Source organism: Vespa mandarinia, chromosome 13 (assembly GCF_050613455.1).
Source record: "Vespa mandarinia isolate Hongniang chromosome 13, ASM5061345v1, whole genome shotgun sequence".
Classification (NCBI taxonomy): domain Eukaryota; kingdom Metazoa; phylum Arthropoda; class Insecta; order Hymenoptera; family Vespidae; genus Vespa; species Vespa mandarinia.
In genome coordinates this window covers 5460233-5480263 of record NC_140822.1, presented here as the reverse complement: position 1 = coordinate 5480263, position 20031 = coordinate 5460233, and the positions used below count along the sequence as shown (strand labels likewise).

The 20031-nt window shown below is 29.3% G+C and overlaps 1 protein-coding gene and 1 long non-coding RNA gene across 3 annotated transcripts; both read left to right on the top strand.

The window, feature by feature from the left end:
• The first annotated feature begins 1868 nt into the window (after window positions 1–1868).
• On the top strand, window positions 1869–5267 carry LOC118450969 (uncharacterized). Of its 2 annotated transcripts, none has more exons than XR_004840979.2 (4): window positions 1869–1937; window positions 2843–3007; window positions 3072–3711; window positions 3813–5267. It is a non-coding gene; the product is annotated as an uncharacterized LOC118450969 (long non-coding RNA). The 2 variants fall into 2 exon arrangements; XR_014982861.1 differs by lacking the exon at window positions 1869–1937 and adding an exon at window positions 1951–2587.
• A 9984-nt stretch (window positions 5268–15251) lies between these two features.
• Window positions 15252–17900, top strand: LOC118450971 (cytochrome P450 4C1-like). Its single transcript, XM_085660954.1, has 12 exons — window positions 15252–15435; window positions 15507–15613; window positions 15678–15768; window positions 16032–16214; window positions 16294–16363; window positions 16440–16566; window positions 16675–16744; window positions 16830–16936; window positions 17022–17090; window positions 17182–17356; window positions 17451–17627; window positions 17734–17900. Exons 1-12 carry the CDS (start codon window positions 15252–15254, stop codon window positions 17898–17900), a joined length of 1527 nt encoding a protein of 508 aa, XP_085517080.1.
• Window positions 17901–20031: the final 2131 nt, after the last annotated feature.

The window sequence follows — 20031 nt, the reverse complement described above, 5'->3', positions numbered from 1 at the left end:
GAGTGAAATAGAGTCCGGTAGGATTGTGTTGTGATTTTAAGTTATAGTATCGAATTATAAATTCACCTTGCACCCAATTATTCTTGTTTGACATTTTGATTTCTTTCCCATTTGGAATAGACTTTCTAGTTCTATTTTCTGATAAGCAATTTTCCAATATTATATTTCGAGAAAATGAAGAAAGTAGAATCTCGGCTTGAGCCGCGTACATTTCTTGATATAAGACAAAACAAAATTGTGAAGCACAAAATTGTTATCGTTAATTCTCTGAAATAATACCGAGAACTTTCGAAAGTCCGATAAAAAATTAATATAAATATGAAAAAAAGTAGCCAAGTCTGTACGTATATTACTTACAATGAGTTAGACCGTGGCGGCTAAATCGTAAGTCTGTGATATGAACAAAATCATTATTATAGGCATCGTATAAAAAATAGAAAACTGTCTAGAAAAATACAGCAACCCTTATACCGAAATTTATTACAGTGCTGAAAAAGATTAAATTGCCCAAAGAGAATGTAGCTGTCTTCATAATGTCTGGTCGATTCAATAAATTAAGAAATATTTGTCATGATACGCGATCGTTCTGGTCACTATTCACAATAGTTGAGCACTATAATTTAGTAAATCTGTTTAATCACTTAGTCTATGACATACATATATAATACTTTAATGCTAATTTTGTTATAATTAAAGATACTGTAGGCATGCGATGTTCACACGTAAGGCTAGATACGTGTTTCTATATAGCCTTTAATAACTTACTCTTTTTTACGCTACCTGTATACAACGTCGTAATGTCTTGAAATACAAACGAGATATGGGTACTTTATACATGAATTTTCTTTCATTCGCGTACCAATAAAGAGAAAGCAATTTTTCTTATCGGCTTCGCATCTCTTGCTCCTCTTTTTTGTACGGTGACCATTCACTGTCGTCTAATCGTCATGTGATTGCAAATTATAGTCTAATATATACACATATTTAAATACATATATATGTTTTTCCCTCAAATATATACCTTTCTCAATCTTACATTGTATTTATGTTAGAGTACTGGTAGCGGATAAGGAAGTATATATGTATTGCATATATGAGGACTGTACTTTTCGAAAGTATGATTTTCATAAAATAAGATTTTTATATGTCATATCTACTATCTCAATACATGCAATCTTCCAAATTTCGTCATAATCAGACATCAGTACTTATGCAGGAACTACAGCCAAAATTTCTAACAATATTACCTTCACAAAATTATCAGATTAATTATTATTAATAGCTAATGTTAATTGTTAATTACAATTAATTATTAAATTATTAATAAAAATTAAATGGAGATAAATTATTAAATTTAGATATTAATAATAAATTTAGATATTATTAATAAGATATGGATACTTTATACTTGAATTTTCTTTCATACGCATTTATATATCTCTTGTACGAAAATTTTTTAATCTGATAATCTAAAATAGTAATTAATACGAACTGATTTAAGATAATTATTATTTATGTATGTTTTCATTAACATCAAATACAAACGATAAGAAGGACAAAAATCTATTGGATCCTTCGATCATCGATTATACGCATACGTTTGAAAATTGAATGCGATATTCAGATAGTGATGAAACAAATGCGTATCAACGTCGTATTTAATTTGGATCATTGCGAGACCTACATGATCATCTAAAAAAGATCTACATTCGGAGATCTACATTCAGAGAGACTGAAAAATGTGAGATCACAGTTTATTGACATTACTTACTCTACCTAATCGAAACCCATTAATTTGTTACGACAAATACTATTATTGAATAGACGCATGGCGGGGGCAGCCATAATTACTTTCACTTGTAGTTGATATTTTGTCCATACTTGTCGCCGTAATCACGAACGCTTCCTTCGAAAGGTTTCCGAGTTCTGTTTTTAAGGTTAATATTTCTTTTTATTTTTGTAGAATAACGTATTCTTTGATTGTTTTAAGATAAGGCATTTATTGCTTCTTATATATCGTATTATGCATTATTTATGTCATTTATTTAATGAACCTTTCTGTAGGTTTTCGGCGTTGAAACCAAAATTAGCATGTTGAAAGTTTATTAAATGATATTCGTTTGTAGAAACTAAAAACTAACCTCTGAATATGAGTTTAATCGAAAGCTTTTAACTTAAATAAGAAATCAAGAAATAAAGCGGATCAAATTATTTTTAATGTAAAGCATAACAACTTGAAAAAGCTGGTACTGAAGTTACGGAACTTTTCCATTATATTATCCGTTCTAATTAATTGATTTTATTAATAGTACTAGTTACTCTTAATGATTATTTTTATTAATTTTTATTTCCAAAAAACATTTTATTTTAAATGGACATTTAGTAAGACGTTTTTACATGGTATGAAGTAGTGTTACAAGTGAATGAAATATATTTATCATTGAAAAAAGATCAGAATAAAGTCTAGAAAATAATATTGTTAAAATGTGAAAGTTCCAGAAGATTTCTAGAAAGAATAATAACGGATTTGAGTCACTATCTTGCAGAGAATTAATAAAATATTTGGAAAAGATTATCCTTTTAATTGGTAATATTTTAGCATTGGTATATAGTTTATCAGCAAGCAAAGTAAAATTTAATAAATATTCCTGTTATCGCAAGTTTTTTTCTTTCTTTCCTATTAAAAAAATATGATAAATGATAATGACTTTATTATTATTATTATTATTATTATTATTATTATTATTATTATTATTATTATGTGAAATATTTTAATCAAAAGTGTATTTTTTTCTTATTTTCAAATTATATCAATGTATGGCTGTAATGTGCAATGTTTCAGAAATGGCCAACCATTGATGCTCAGCAATTTGTTACTTTTTAGAACAAAGGATGATGACATCGATCCAGAAATGTATCATTATGCACTAGATTATTACTATGCTAAGGAAATGAACGTAACAGAAGAATATTCCATTGTGCAATAGATTGGACTGACTTTCAATTGGTATGTACCAAGAGTCTGTGTTTTCATCTCGATTCTGACTTATGTTCCCTCTGGTAATTATTAGGTCCTCAACGAGAATGTCGCCATTATATGATCATGCCTCAACACCGTTCAAACCTCCATGATCACTGGATTTTCATTGAACAAGAACGTGTTTATTATTCGTATGGAATTAGGAAAGAAAAATATCTTAGGATTCAGGAATATCATTCGATAATATATATTCGTCAGGTAGTCGATGATTTCTCTATCGAAATTATATTCATTATGAATGCAAAGATTGAGAGAAGCAAGAGAACTATTCTAGAGATCATCGGAATCATCTTAAGGGACATAGCTGCATTAAATATGTAGAGATGAAAAGAGAGTAAATTTATCCTATCGAATCTGCTAGTCTAATAACAATCCTAAAGGAGAAGAAAAGCAGTTTATTACAAATGATGCTTAGAGAGAATTGTCACTGAAGATTGTGTGGAAGCCAATATTAAAAAAGCTCATGTTGGTCAGTTTTGTTTCATCAACCATACGGAACATATTTTCTGCTAATTTAATGTGGAGATAGGTTTGTTTCATGGTAGTAGAACGATCGTTGATGAGAGAAGAATAAGATTTGGACCATGTTCTTGTATCAATCTTGCTGTGGCAATCTATTCTCACACGTACGTTTATCTATTAAATGGACCAATTTAGCAGTAGATGCTTTGGTAAGTAAATGTATCGTCGAGCAGTGCAAATATATGAATATCTGAAAAACATAATAATCATTATAGTAATCATCCATCAGTTAAGATTTCTGTGTTTCCAGTTTCCAAGTTTTTTATGGAAAAGAAGAAAACATGCTAAAGCATCATCGAAGATTCGAGAGATTGATATCTATAATAACGATATTAGGAAGCCTTAACCAAAGCATTGGCTTATTTTTTGAGATTTTTATTTGACGATAAATTGAACGATTGGAACGAATAAATGATTATATTTATTACAATACTAGTATCAGGTTTTTCATTAACTAATTATTTATCATATTATGAACAAAAGCTCGATCACTGAATACATGACAAGCCATCGTTTTAATATCTATAGCATTAAACGCCAAGAAAATTTTCATCAGCGAATTCGACAATTATATTTTTTGTTTTCTTTTTCTTTTTTTAAAGAGATTGGTATTATTACTTAAAAACATTTTTCTTGTCGATAGGCCTCAGTGTAGCTTGGCCCTATTCGAAGGATATGCCAATCGTTTATTTCGGCAAAATGTACGGGTAGTTGAATTAAAAGAAGTAAGCGAATAGATGATTGCCGGATTGTATTCTCGAATATCTGAAGGAGGAATGAATTAAAGAGTCAACTGAAGGTTCAATTCGTTTAACGTGTATGATTCTTTCGATCGTTAGGAACAAAGTAGGAATTAGTTTTATTAATTACAGTTGAACCTTTCTAACATATAATAAAATAAAAGCTGTTATCAACGAAAAACTGAAAATCGCATTTCTTCAATAACTATCATCTTAAAGTGGAGAAAATGATACTATTGTAAAGAGAATGAAAAAACGTTTCAAATGATATGCCTCTCGGCCCCTTTGGCCATTTAGGATTTTTAAGGTGGTTCTCATCCCCTTAGGAAGTTAGCCTAAAGAAAAATCGATTTATGATAAGGACTTAACCCCCTGAAGACAATATTAACCAGATCTGACGTTTTTTGAAAAGGTCATTAGATTTCATAATAATCCTGGTTAACACTTTTCGTTTGGACACTCTGTATATATATGTAGGTTACATAGGATGATCAATATCTTTCCCTTTTTATCATTTTGTTTTTCTTCATGGTCCTTGTGTCCTTATGGTCGTTTTCTGTTATTAAAAGTATTTTATTTTAATGACTAGTATTGAAATAAATAAAATATATAATGTGCCATATATAATGCATCGAAAGGATTATTAAAATGAGATAAATTTTTCGTCCTGAATGTTTTGTAATAAAGTTTTCTTGTGCGATTCGTCTTCACAGTGATTTTTAAGAGAAAGGAAAAGGACACATAAGATAACAATATTATTAGAACAGTAAGCAGACAAAGATTCTTTATTGCATAATCCGAGTTACCACTTGGAATATGTCGAATCGATATAAATAACTGATGTTAGAAAAATAATTTGACATGATTTGCTTCAATTATTGATTATTACGTAAATACGTATGATAATTTATATATGGTTATTACATATATTTACATATTACTTCTTTCTCTTATTCCATCTCTCTTTCTCTCTCTCTTTCTCCGTCCCTCTCTCTTTCTCTATCTTTTAACAATAATTAATAAATGCTATTCATCAATCGACCGATTTGTATTAGTTTATATTTAAATTTGATTCCACACATTCTTACAGAAGCATTTCATTAATTTACCAGTTTTCTTCTTAATGATCTCTTTAATTGGTGTTAGAAGTAATGGATAAATAGAATATGAGATTTCCTTTTTCTGAATAGATAGTAACATGATTATGGTTTATTTTAAATAATAAAATGTAAATATTTACAATAACAAATGACAAAGACTTACTTACAGAGATATATTCTTGGTAATGCAGTTGTCCTTTACTTCCATCAATTTACGTGATTCAAATTCCGTCCAATTCTTAATTTCGATAAATTCATTCGAAAATCGATCGTTCGAAGCGCTGTCGAATTGAAAGTTCTTCGGTACATATTATTTATAGCACACACACACACACACATACATTTTATATATATATATTACGAAAATGTATTTTTATTTACACGTTAAACATATATAAATTTATATCTCTTCATGAGATATTTATTGTATTTATTATATTTCAGGGAGCTATAAGTTCTTCGGTTGTACTAATCAAATCATTCTGACTTTACTTGCTGATGTCTGATGTCATTAATCTCTGAAATTATAGAACTTCGTTTGCAGGAACGATATAAAATCAACTATATTACCACTTCAAAAAATGCAATAACGCCAGCATTGCGGCATAAACAGTGCGTAGTTTCGCAACATATTGCGAAATAAACCATTTACTGGCTTTAAACTAAAATTGTCAATCGTTAAAAAAAGAATCGTTAGAAAAATAAATAGTTGATTTTATTAAAATAAAATACAATATCGATAGGGAATACAATTAAAATATTTTAATTTTCAAAAATTTACCTTTTTCCTTGGATGAAAATTTGTGATAAAAGCAAATCGGTAAAAAAAAACAAGCAAAGATAACAAATAACGTTATATATTGCATTCATAATACGTACATCCAAATCCTCTAAAATTCCACTTGACTGCCTAATAAATGGAATTCACGTACTTGCGTTGTACATCTTCGATCTCTCTCTCTCTCTCTCTCTCTCTCTCTCTCTCTCTCTCTCTCTCTCCTTCTTTCACTATATCCTTCTTCTATCATCTCTTTTTCTCCTTGTCGCTCTTTCTCACTCGCGACATAAGTGATTACTTTTTCCGATTGCTTTACTTGATTGCTTCTTTTATTGTTCAGAGCGCATTGTTAACAAATATAACATTAATAAATGAAAAAATTTGACTTTCAATAAAGAATTTAACAAACAAATCATATACTTTTATTGACTCTTTTATCCCTACTAACTATACAGAACTGTCGTTAAAATATTCTGGAGGGCTTGTCCATCGATTGATTTGAAAATCTCTTCAAGTCTCTTATTAATCGTTATGGCTCATTGGTACGCAGACGGCTATTAGTTTAAAACCAGTCATAATAATAAAATGTTTCTAAGCTATAAGATTAGAATCGTAGTTAGTAATACAGTATACATAGCTACGTTGTAACTAAGGTTCTAGTTTTATAAGTAGTTTCATATATTTTTAAATTTCTATTGAATATTTTTCATATTTTATATTTATATTAATGATAACGAAATTTGTGCGTAGTAATGGATAATATGTAGCTAAAATAAATATGTCCAAACTATAAAGGAGCAAAACCATTCACCAAAACTTCATTATTTAATATGATTTGATATAATTAGCAATTAATTGATATGTCTCTGCGTAATCTAACGATTGCCGGATTATATAAATTATTGATTTTTTATTCAAGTTGTACTAATAATAGTTTATTTTCCACTATCTTATATATTTCAGTCATCTTCAATGTCTATATAACTTTATCAATGTTTTCATTGCACCTTCTTTATTACGCATTTTATGTAATTAATGATATGATATTATCGTCGCGTTGAAGTTTCTTCAATAAACAGAATAAAACGCCTTCTTCATTCATTTGATCGAATTTGCGTTAATAAGCGACCTGAAGCATAAGATAATTTTAGAATTTATTAGAGAAATGAAAAACCAAATTCGAGAATTATATTTTCATAGACTGATTTCAGATTCCATTAAAGCAATGTTGTTAAAAAACAAAAAAAAGCAAAAAAAAATATATATATATATATATACGAACTGTCTTGAGACGCTGACAATCAATAAGCATCATTAATTCTCTCTATAATAAATAATATTTCTCTGTACTTTCTGTTTTGAATTTTTAAAAAAAAAACAAGTGAGTTCGGCATACAGGCTTTCGATGGATGATATTTAACCCATATGCAATGTATTAAAACAATCGAGTATTAATAGCAATGCCGTTCAAGCCTCACTCGGAGCGAACCAGTACAATTAATGAGACACGAGAACGAAACACGTATTTCGAAACCTTTTCATTTCAATACGTGAAATATATTGTTATATATTAAAATCACGAAGTGAATATTACCGCGCATCTATCTTATAATCTCTACAGGATCTTTTCGAGAAAATGTGTTCTTCCAATAATTTATGAATACGCGTTGAGCATTATTTCGCGGAGAAAAATCGGCAGATTTCAAGCCTCGTATTGACGTTCTAGGATGAGTCGAGGATATTCTCCGAACAAATCGGCCATCAAAACTGTCCGTCTCTAATAGCCGCAAAAATGGCTAATTAAATGCCTGCCGTACACGGACGACCTGTATAATAGCTTCCCGTAATACAATATATGAATCTTTGAAGAAGATTCATGTTTACCGTTTCTCAATAAAGTACATTTATTTTTAAAACATAAATGGTAAAACAGTTATTCGTTATCGATTAATAATAAAGTATCAGTTAGCAAAGTAAATTCATATTTAAACATCAACCTGTACGGAAGAATCTTTTTAGTGACCTTCGGTAAAGTAGATTCCTTTATACCATAATATGATGTTGATTTAGGTTCTTGTATTGCCATAATTCGATGTTAAGGTACTTAATTTATTGAATGCCAAAAAGATTTGTTACAGTAATTTCTATTTAATTTTACTCGTTTTATATTTTGATGAGATAATAGGATAAAATAACAATCATTTTTTGTTAATCAGCTAAAAATATTTGATAATTGTAGAAAATCATTTTAATGATCGCACAAATAATAGAAGATATTAATATATTATTGTAAACTATTGAAACAAGAGATGCTTAAATATATTCAATTAATTATGGATTCGATCAATACCAAATGTGCATAAAAAATATAGACAAGCATAATAAAACTACTAATGAAAATTATTTATTATCACACATGGTTTTTGCAAAGGATATAACATTTTACAAAAATCTGATACGATAAACTTGTACAAAATAACTTTATCTTTCGAATATGTCTTTAATAACCAAAATCGGACAAAAATTGTGATCATTCATGGTATAATCTCTTGCAACGTATTATTAATAATCTATTTCATTTCTCATTTCTTGGAATAAAATTTGTTATTCTATGGGAAAGAGAAAAAATTATATCGTACATAAAGAATTATATTCCATATTCCATAATGATTTATAATACATAAATGTAATACAATTAAATGTTCCATAATTTAATCTTATTTTTAAATATATATATGTATGAAATGATATCCACTCGTGTTGTTATAGTACTAAACGATCTAATACATATTATGGTGTTACGTCGCAGTGGTAGGATATTGCGTCGCATATTAAAGGAATTTTATCACAAAACGAAAAATTATAACGACGGACTGGGTGTCGTGTCCGTAGAAGAAAGGAAAGAGAACCTTACACCGTACCGCCTGACCTTCCTGTAGCAATCCTGAAGGTGGATTCCACCGCTGGACCTTCAAGTCTTGAATCCTAGGACTCCGAGGTATTTGCAGATAAGGCTTCAGCATCGTCTGAAATCACTCTCCCAAGAGGTAAGAGAACGTTTGCAACGTCGCTTCGACACTCCGTTTAGTGCCGATCCCAAGGCAGAAAAACTGCCCAGGCAGGTAACGACCGAAAAGGCACGAGATCTCGCGAAAGCCGGATCTCCTTAGAAAGTTAGCTTTTGTTAAGGACCATACTCAGTGAGACGTAACAATGGTAAACAATAAGTAGAATTTACTTCCTCCAATGGATAATCACTATGCATTAACGATAATGCAATAAGTCCAAATAATGTATGAAAAGAATTAGCAATATCAGTAAGTCTATCGCCGAAGCCTCCACTATCAACATCTTGAAATTTCAAAACGTACTATACACGTAGTACAAGAAATGAAGGTATCTGCATGCAGTAGGAGTTAAAAAATTATTTTTTAATTACACGTTTAATGCCGTATAGTTCAACGGTGAACGATTCCCAATTTATTTATATCGCCGTGGACCACACAAACTTTCACTTGTTCATTCACTCGATATTCGCTCATTATTGCTTTCTGTCATACTCCTGTACATTTTTTTAGAATACGGGCCAACGAACTTCGTCTAAGCCATGGGCGCTTGGAAGTCGAACGTGTACTAATACCCATTTTGATGCTATCATAGTTCGCACATTTATTCCTTATGTTTATTTTTATATATTATACAAATTGCATGCCATAAATTGTAGAAGCCGTATGTATCATAGATTTTATATTCCAAAGTCAAAAATTCGCAATGCTGCAAATGAAGATAATAATATAAACTTTGTTAAGAAGATTTATCATTAAAATAATACGATTAGTAATAGTTGAAAAAATTCTAATAAATATGAATGTTACGTTAAAGCCAGTTAGTCCTGTATGACTAAGATTTGATAGAAGATATTAATTAATTTTTATAATATATATAAATGTAATATATATGTAATTAATATGTTATGTTTTTATACAAATACCGTTGGTGATGACAGATCTATAGCAGATATAAATTATTAACCATATAATCTAGGAACTGTAAAAGAACTGTACGAAAGGATCTCATACAATTTTACATAATAAGCAATCAATAGATAAAGACTTCGATGATCATTCTTACTGCTAAATTCTTATAAATTAGTTTTTTTCAGTAATGCATTCATATAGATTTTCTTGTACGTGCTAGATTTTTAATACCAATTAACTCTTTCTCTACGTACGACATAACGTCGGGAAATGTATTAATTTTCTTTTAATGAGATTTTTGATATTAGAATGAGCGAAATCTAACGACGTAAAACATCATTCATGAAATAGCAATATGACTATTCAATTAGTACTGTTATTTATTAACTTTACACAATAACATTCGACGCGATTGACCGTAAATTTATATTATAATGCCTCAATCAAGACCATTTTTTTAAAAAATATACGGTTCACAAAGTTATTTCATGTTCATTGTGATCGATACAATAGAATTTGTCTGTAAAAACAAGTTTCGTTTTGATTTATATATTTTACTTTTAGCAACTGAAGAATTAATGAAGTATTCCTATAAAAAAGTATGCGATATCATATAAATCTAAATGCTCAGTGGAAGAATGGCAAAGAGTGGGAGCAAGAGGAAGAAAGAGGAAAATAGTGAGGATGACGAGGTGGTTGAGAGAGATGAAGAGACTTATAGAGAAAAAGAGAAAGGAAGAGAAGGAGTACGATGTGAAATAGGAGAAAGAGGCAAAAGGAGGGATATTTATATTCGATTATTAGATCATAATTACTTCATATAATTTCCTCATAATCATCGGTTATGTGTGTTGTATCTATTACATTTGGAGCCTTGGCAGAACTAAAGAAAAATAAATGATGGTTTACTTTCTTACTTGTTATTTTATGCATTCTCTCTATCTCTCTCTTACACACACTCTTCAAAAAAGATCTACAAAGAAAATCATGCGAAAATGCAGTTCGATCGTATTTTTATCTATAAAGTTGAGTGAAACAAAAAATTTTTGACTGAACTGTTGACATTCGGTACAGACGGATTTCAAACCGTCGAAGGTAATTGATGAAATTTCTTCAGCATTCGATCAAGGAGAAAGAAATTACATAATTAAAGTTATAGAACAGAATATATTGATTTCTGATTCTACATTATAGATCAAAAATTCGCGTCGCCAGAAGTGAAAGTACTGATTATTACTTCGCAAAGAAGATTTATCGTTAAATATATCGACCAGTAGCAATCAAAAGAATTAGAATAAAAACAAAATTTATTTTAATACCGATAAAATGTGTAAAATTAATATTAGGAGAAAGATACTTATTAAGATTATTTCACATTTTTTTGGAAAAACAATTTTTATTGTCTATTGTATACTCAATGATGTATGTGCTGTATTTATATACTGTATTGTATATATATATATATATAGTATATATATATATATATATATAGTATATATATATATATATATATATACTATATATATGGTTGAAACTGAAGCATTGCTTCTATGAAGACAAATATAACAATTCTTCTTAAGTAGCATTCAATGAGCAATATTTATTTGTAACTAAATGGAACTTCACTTACGGTAATAACAATTGGATTGATTTCATCCAGAATATCTTGTTTGGAACATTTTCCCTTTCGTCGTGTTCGAATTATAGATGGAGGTATATTTCTTGATTTTTCCTGTGGCGGTTAACTTGATTTATTTGAAAAATACGAAGTATGATATTTGCTCAAAAATTATAATCAGGATCTATTGTTTATCAGTTACATTTAAAGACTTTCACAATATTAATAACACTTATTAATATGGACAAGAATAGAAAAAAAAAAGGAAAATTCTTAACAATTGAGTGCATTGTATAAGTCTGAAAGTTCCCGAAATGGCAAATATTTCGCATTCCTTTATGATAAAAAACAAACAATAAATGAAAAAGTACAATTGCAAAAAATATTTTTGAAAGAAATAATTTTTTGTATATTATCATAAGATATGATAAACAATAACATTGAAGTAATAATGGGGACACTTCTTTACGAAGTATTACAAATGAAACTAAACGATATCATACAAAGATAGACCGCAAAGTTAACAAATTTTGATGTAATCTAGAAAATTTATCCTCAAATGAAATCATATTCTGAAATAACAATTACAGCATATTTGCATGTGTATTTTTTGAATTTAGTGTAAAATTTAATATTAAAAATAGAAACATCTCATATTTTTCCATTAATGTTTCAAATTCATTTATACTGTGTACAAAAATTATGTACTCATATGTTAACAATATTTTTATTTTATTGGTAATAAAAAAATTCTCATTATAATATTTTCAAAATTTATGTAATGCTTTATGTATACTTTGATCATATGTTTAATAAGATTCTCTCTCTTTATTCTATTTTTCGAGTTAGTAAAAGAAATATTTAATGCAAGTGAAACAGTCAAAGTATCAACATTAATTCGACCATTGGAAAATTCTACCACGTAAAATATAAATGAAATCATTACCTGCATGTTGTTTATGACAATTATTTATCATTGCTGGAGCAACAACTAAAACGATCATGTATTACGTCGAATTAAACATAGAATATTTGGTTTATGTTAAGAAAAAGATTTGCTTAGTTATAAATTATCAAAGAACGCATTATATCGCCCTTCTCACACCGTAACCAGCGATGATACCCGAATCAAAAATTTGATCGAATTTTGCTTAATTCATCTTGTTCAACAATTTTTTTCTAACTTTCTCTCTCTCTCTCTCTCTCTCTCTCTCTCTCTCTCTTTCTTTCTCTCTCTCCCTCTCTTTCCTCGTTTTTTCTCCCGTATACGTCTCATAACAGTGGATTGACGCAGATAATATCGAATGGTTTCTCTTTTCGTAGATGTCCGTTATTGCGTCGTAGATGTCATACAAGGCAATTTTATCAAAATTTAATATGGAATACTTGACGTTCTTTCTCTTTCTTTTTTGCGATGATCGAAAATCGAAGAATTTGCAACAGTGAAATTTCTTCAGAAAATATGAAAATCATGCTATCTAACTTATCTAATTTTAATAATGGTGTACATACGTTATCTATCGTAATGATTTATGTAGAATGCAACATAAAACGATAATCATTCCTGTAGAATATTTTTACTAAGAAAAAGATCATTACATCTAAATATATAATTCTTTGAAATCGACTGGTCGGCAAATCTAAATAAAGAAAGAGAGAGAAAGAGAGAGAGGTAGAGATAGAAAGAGAGAGAGAGAGAGAGAGAGAGATAGACAGACAGACAGACAGACAGACAGACAGACAGACAGAGAAAGAGAGAGAGAGATAGAGAGAGCGAGAGAGAGAGAAAGCAGCCAAATTTTTATAATTACATTAATTCAAGACAAATTCTGACGATTAATAGGCACCACGTTCATATTCAGAGTTCTTGAGATGAAAACAACAAGATATCAATTATTGATACATAATTGTAAAAATTGTGATATGCTGATCATACATACATCCCTTTTCTTCTTGTTACTCTTACTTCATGTTACCCTTTCTCTCTGTATCACTTCATTATTTTCACAAGCTTTCTCTTTCTCCCGTTTTAACCCACTCTTTATCATTCTCCGATCGAGTCATTAGACTTGTTAATGATCTTATAGACACTTTTGCAGGATGGCTTCATTAATTCATCAGGTTTCTTGAAACGATTTCTCTAATCGGCTGTTAAAAAGTAAGGTATGTAAATAAGATGAAATCTTTTTTACAGACGGACTTTATCCGAATACCAAGAAATGTAGCAATGTAAGGTTAAATTATCGGCTAATAGTGATTCTTTAAGACTTGTTTTGATTTCTGTCCAAAGCGTGGTTTAGAATATAAGATCCATGGTTAATCCGGTTTCTATAATTTATGGCATATAATTTGCATAAAAATATAAAAATAAATATAAGGAATTAATGTACGAACTATGATAGCATCAGAATAAGTATTAATATAAGTATAAAAGTAATAAGTATTAATGCTAAATAATTAGCATCAGAATAAAGTATTAATCAGAATAAGTATTAATAAATTAATAAGGACCTGCGTCCTCCAAATGCCCTTGGCCTAAACGAAGTTTGTTGGCTCGTACTCCAAAAAAATGTACATGTGTATGACAGAAAGCAATAATGAGCGGTGAAAGAGAGCAAAATATTACATAACATAAAAAACACTAAACATGAGTGCGAGAAAGAACACCAGTTGTTTTATTTTCAGAATATCGTACATCGAATATCGAACGATGAAAATTTGTGAGGAAAAATAGATAAATTGAGTGCTGTTCACCGTTGAACTGTACAGCATTGAACGCGTAATTAAAAAATAATTTTTTAAAAGTACTTTGCACTTCTACCACCGTGGCTATTGATAACGACCGATTTGCACAGAGGATTTTTTCCTAATTATACATACAGTTCTTATACAGCTTTTCATATATATTGTTAATATTTCCAAAATCAGCGTTCACTATATAAGAAATCAACGTTCATGTATATAAGAAAATAGGAAATAATTGCTTTTAGCAAAATGGGCATTTTTTACAATTACTATTTTTTACGCCAAAATTGGAAATTAAAGTAGAAATATATATTCAAGTAACAAGCTAAAAGAAAAATTATTTTCGCAACATATTCGAATGATTTATGTCGTATTCGTCATTCCAATGAAAGTTATTAACAACCGATATTCAGTTATAGCATTTTTTTTGAAAATAAGAGAAGGAGACATAATTAATTTTTTCTACGAATCTCCTATCGAATAAGAATTCTTCTCTCCTAATCGAATAAGAATTTTATTATATAAACTCTGATCACGTGAGCAATATTCGTATCATTTAAATATTCCTCGTTTTCCTTCTCCGTCCTCACTTTCTGCTAAGACACGAGGATAGTAAGAATTGTACTGTGCAAACGTAGTGTTCCTAAATCACAAAAATTATTACTACACTCGTTATACTAATTCTATTTTTATTAAGTTATTTCTATATCTTTCAAAAGCAGCAAATAATCATGAAGTTCACTGAAATTTTATCTATTATTACAATAGTTAAATTATTAACAGTTGACTTATTTTACAATATATTACAATATATTTTATGTAAATTACACCTGTATAATACAATCAAGAGGATCCCGGGTCCAAAAGCATACCCTATAATCGGAAATATTCATCTGTTTCTTGACGATAACGAAGGTATATTTGTAATGGATATATTTTATAGTTAAACAATTTACCCAATTTTCATTTATAATTTTTTTTTTTAGGTATAGCACAACGTTTTATTAATATTGGTTGGAATTATGAAACATTGTGGCGTATATGGATAGGCACTAAATTACTTGTAATTGTAAACAATCCAGAATATATCAAGGTAAGACCTATTAGTTTAATTTCAATCATCTTTAATAAATTTATATTTTTATATTCTTTTACAGAAGATATTAAATAATCCTAATATTATTGAGAAGAGCGAGGAGTATAAATACATGAAATCGTTTGCCGGCAATGGATTGATTTGTTCTCCAGGTGAAGTATACATATTATACTTTGTTTAATAATATCTTATTATTCATATTACAATCTATATATAGACACATATATATATACCCATTCGAATATTAACTTATGCAAAATTGAAGGATAAAATATTTTTTATTCTGAATAGGTATATACAAATGTATCATAAGCAAACGTACAGAATCTTCTCTCGTTCTTTCTCTCGATCTTTTTCTAAGGAGAAAAATAAGTATAAAACGTAAATTAAGTATTACTTTCCTTACGATTTGCAGCAAAAATCTGGAATCCTCATCGGAAAATATTAAATGAAGTCTTTCTTAAAAAATATCTAAACTCTCAAATGGATGTAATCGTTAATCATTCTGTCGTTTTAATGGAAAAATTGGAAACTTTAGTTGGAGAAGAAATAGACGTTTGCCATTACGTCTTTCGCTGTACATTAGACATAATATATGGTAACATTTCGAAATTTTATAAACGTTTACATTCGTTTTTAGGAATTTATAATATTTTTGTTACATTCCTTATTCAAAGATAGTCTACTTGATACTCAAGTAAATTCACTGACCGATGAGAATTGCAAACTAGATGAATCAATTCATTGGTAATACTACTAAATTTTATACTATATCAAATATTTTATTTTTCATTTATAATTCCTGTTTTGTTTTCTTCCTCAGTTTAATGAATATAACTGTGCAAAGGATATTTAAAATATGGTTACAACCGAATATAATTTTTCGTAATACTGCTATGGGGAAGAAATTTCACACATGTGCATCCTACCTGAATAACTATGCAAGCAATGTATATTTATGACATACATTTTGTTAATCCATCTTATTTCTTTTTAACAATCAAAAATTTAAGTATTATATTTTATTTATAAATATATATTATTTTTTGTTTGGAAAGATAATCAAAGAAAAAAAGGAATCCATGTTAAGAAGCATCATTAACCAGGAACTGAAAGAGGAAAATTCAGGTAAAAGTAATTATTATACACGCAACCCAATTTTACTTTTCGTTTATTTTTTAAATTAATAGAAAATCATTATTTATTTTTCAAGAACAAAGACCCAGGAGACTTTTAGACTATTTATTCGAGTCATCGCATGAAGGAAGAAAATATTCAGAGCAAGATATTAGAGACGAAATCAATACTATGGTTATTGCGGTAATTCATATTTATTACTCCGTTGCATTTATTACAAATTTTGTTGGTTGAATAAAATTGGAGAAAAGTGTTTATTTCTTTTCAGGGAAGTGATACTTCAGCTGTCACTATTAGCTTTGTCCTTCTAATGCTTGCTACATTTCCGCATATTCAAGTACGTACATATTACACATACTTAATTATTTCCATTATTTAAAAAACGCACATTATTTTTACATTATCATTTCATCATCTTTTTCAAAAAGAATGAAGTATACGACGAACTATACCAAATTTATGGCTCGAGCGATCCGAGATATGTTCCAATAACGCACGACGATATTGCAAGAATGAAACTTTTGGAACGAGTGATCAAAGAAACATTACGTCTTTATCCGCCAGGGCCAATCGTTGCTCGGAATGTTACGCAAGATATAGAAGGTACTTTAATATATAAAATAATAACTATTATATGTCTTTATCGTTAATAATACAGGTTATTTAATAGTAATATTTATATGTTATTTATATCAAGTGGAAAAAAATTTGACTATACCGAAAGGAAGTACCGCGGTGTTCTTCATCTATAAAACACATCGTAATGAAAAATATTGGCCACAGCCATTATTATTCGATCCGGATAGGTTTCTACCGGGTAGGAATAGTTCGGCATGTTTTTTTCCATTTAGCTACGGAAAAAGAAATTGCATAGGTAATTATTATGTAATTAAATATAAGCGTACGACTTATAAACAATAGAAATTACTTTCCGTAAAGTTATATAAAATGCATCTAAACATAGATTTCATATTTTTTAGGTCAAATATTCGCTATGCTAGAAATGAAGATAATAATTACGACCTTGATAAGAAGATTTATTATTAAAATAGATCAGCCAAAAGCAATTGAAGAAATTTCGATAAAAATGGATGTTACGTTAAAGCCAGCGAAACCTATAAGATTAAAATTTGAAAGAAGAAATTAATTAAAATGGGTAATATTTATAAATGTAACGCATGTATAATTAACATACATACATGACTAATTCTGTGCGCGATAGTAGATAATCTGCTGCATAAGTAAATTGTTAACTGTATAAATTAATTATTGTACAAATTCTATAAAAAGATCTCATTATTTCATGCAATTTTACATAATAAAAAACCATTGATAAAGACATTTAATATCATTCTTATTGCTCATACCAAAATTTCTATAAATTAGTTTTTATAAAGAATAGTAAAAATTCTAAAATGCATTCTTATAAATTCTTGTTATCAATTGATAACGATTTTTGATACCAATTAACTCTTTCTCAACGAAAGACATGCCACTATACGTCCTAAATTGTGCGGACAAATTATTAACATTCTCTTAATCGAGATTTGGATGATTGGAATGAGTGAAATATAATGATATAAATATAAATTTATATTATAATATCTCCGAGAAGACGTTTCGTTAAAAAATATACTGTCCATAAGATTATTTCATATTTATTGTCAACGAAACAACAGAATCCGTCTGTAAAAAAGATTTCTTCTTGTTTACATACATTACTTTATAACTGCTAATTAAAGAAATCGTTAAGAAGAAACCTGATGAATTAATGAAGTCTTCCTGTAAGAATGTGCACAACATCATCCAAATCTAATTGCTTAGTAGGAAAAGTGGAATAGAGCGGGAAAAGGAGAAATACTTAGATGATGAGAGAGCGACTGTGTGAGATGGCTGTAGTGATAGAGTGAGAGAGAGAGAGAGAGAGAGAGAGAGAGAGAGATAAAATAGGAATGACAAAAATATAGAGATGTACATATGACCAACATACCACAATTATGTACCAACGATTGATATCTAGTTGTTTTCCTTCTCAGGGGTTCTGGACATGAGCGTAATTCCTCTTATTCATGGAATCTTGTCTTGAAACAATGTAATTATGGAATGTTTGTATTCTTTCTCTCTCTCTCTCTCTCTCTCTCTCTCTCTCTCTCTCTCTCTCTCTCTCTCTCTCTCTACCCCTCTCTCTTAAATCAGAATACTTAGGTCGAATATATAAATTCTTCCATCAGACACGAATAGACAAGGTGACCACTGTATCTCTTTTTAATGGACCTATCCACATCTTACATGCTGCTATACAAAATACTTTTAGTATAGAAAAATATAATTACATATTGTCCAATTATCGAAACGAATCGAATGAAACAAACAAATGCACACATGCAATGGCATGATCGGGTCATGATTGAATTCAGGAATTTTAGATTGCTAAATGCTCTTCGAGCGAAAGTCGAAGAAAGCCTTAACAATGACTTATATATTCAACCATCTGTTTCAACAATTAACTGTCGCAAATAGCTGCTGTAAGCAATCTATCACAAAATTAGTACGCGACTGTTTCATTCAGAGTTTATCGACTCGTCCAGTTCAAAGAATTATAGGAAATGATCATCGTTTTATGTTGCATTCTACATAAATCATTATAATGTATAACGTATTTATACCATTATTAAAATCTGATAAATTGGTCAACATGATTTTTATGTTTTCTAAAGTATCTCCACATGTTCTATTTCAATGTTTCGATCATCGCAAGAAGGAAAGAGAAGAACGCTAAGCATTCGTTATTAGATAATGTTTAAATTTTCACGTGTGAAAGCTACGACGCAATAACCAAAATCCACAGAAAGAAAACTAGTCGATATGTTCTGTGCCAATTGTCGGTGATTGTATGTTTAGTTATCTTGATACCATTGCTTTTTCTTCCTCTTATTTCTTATCTCCGTCATTCTATTTCTCTCTCATGCACTAACACACACAGCAGCAGATTAAATATTTTTGTTTGCCGAATAAAAATATTCGTACAAACTGGCCATTACACTGAAAATACGTTTATTCATCTGGTACAAGCCTAATGCATCGGTCATCATCTAGATTGTTTTCATTGGGTATTCGTGTTTATTAATTACACTTGTTCTAATAAGTAATTCTATTAGAAAATTTAATGAAAAATTTCAATAAGTGTGTCATCAATTAAAACCAATTCCGGATTGAAATATATCAAAATCATACAAATCGAAGGAACGTTTAGTGTCACTTTGCACGGCTATAAAATA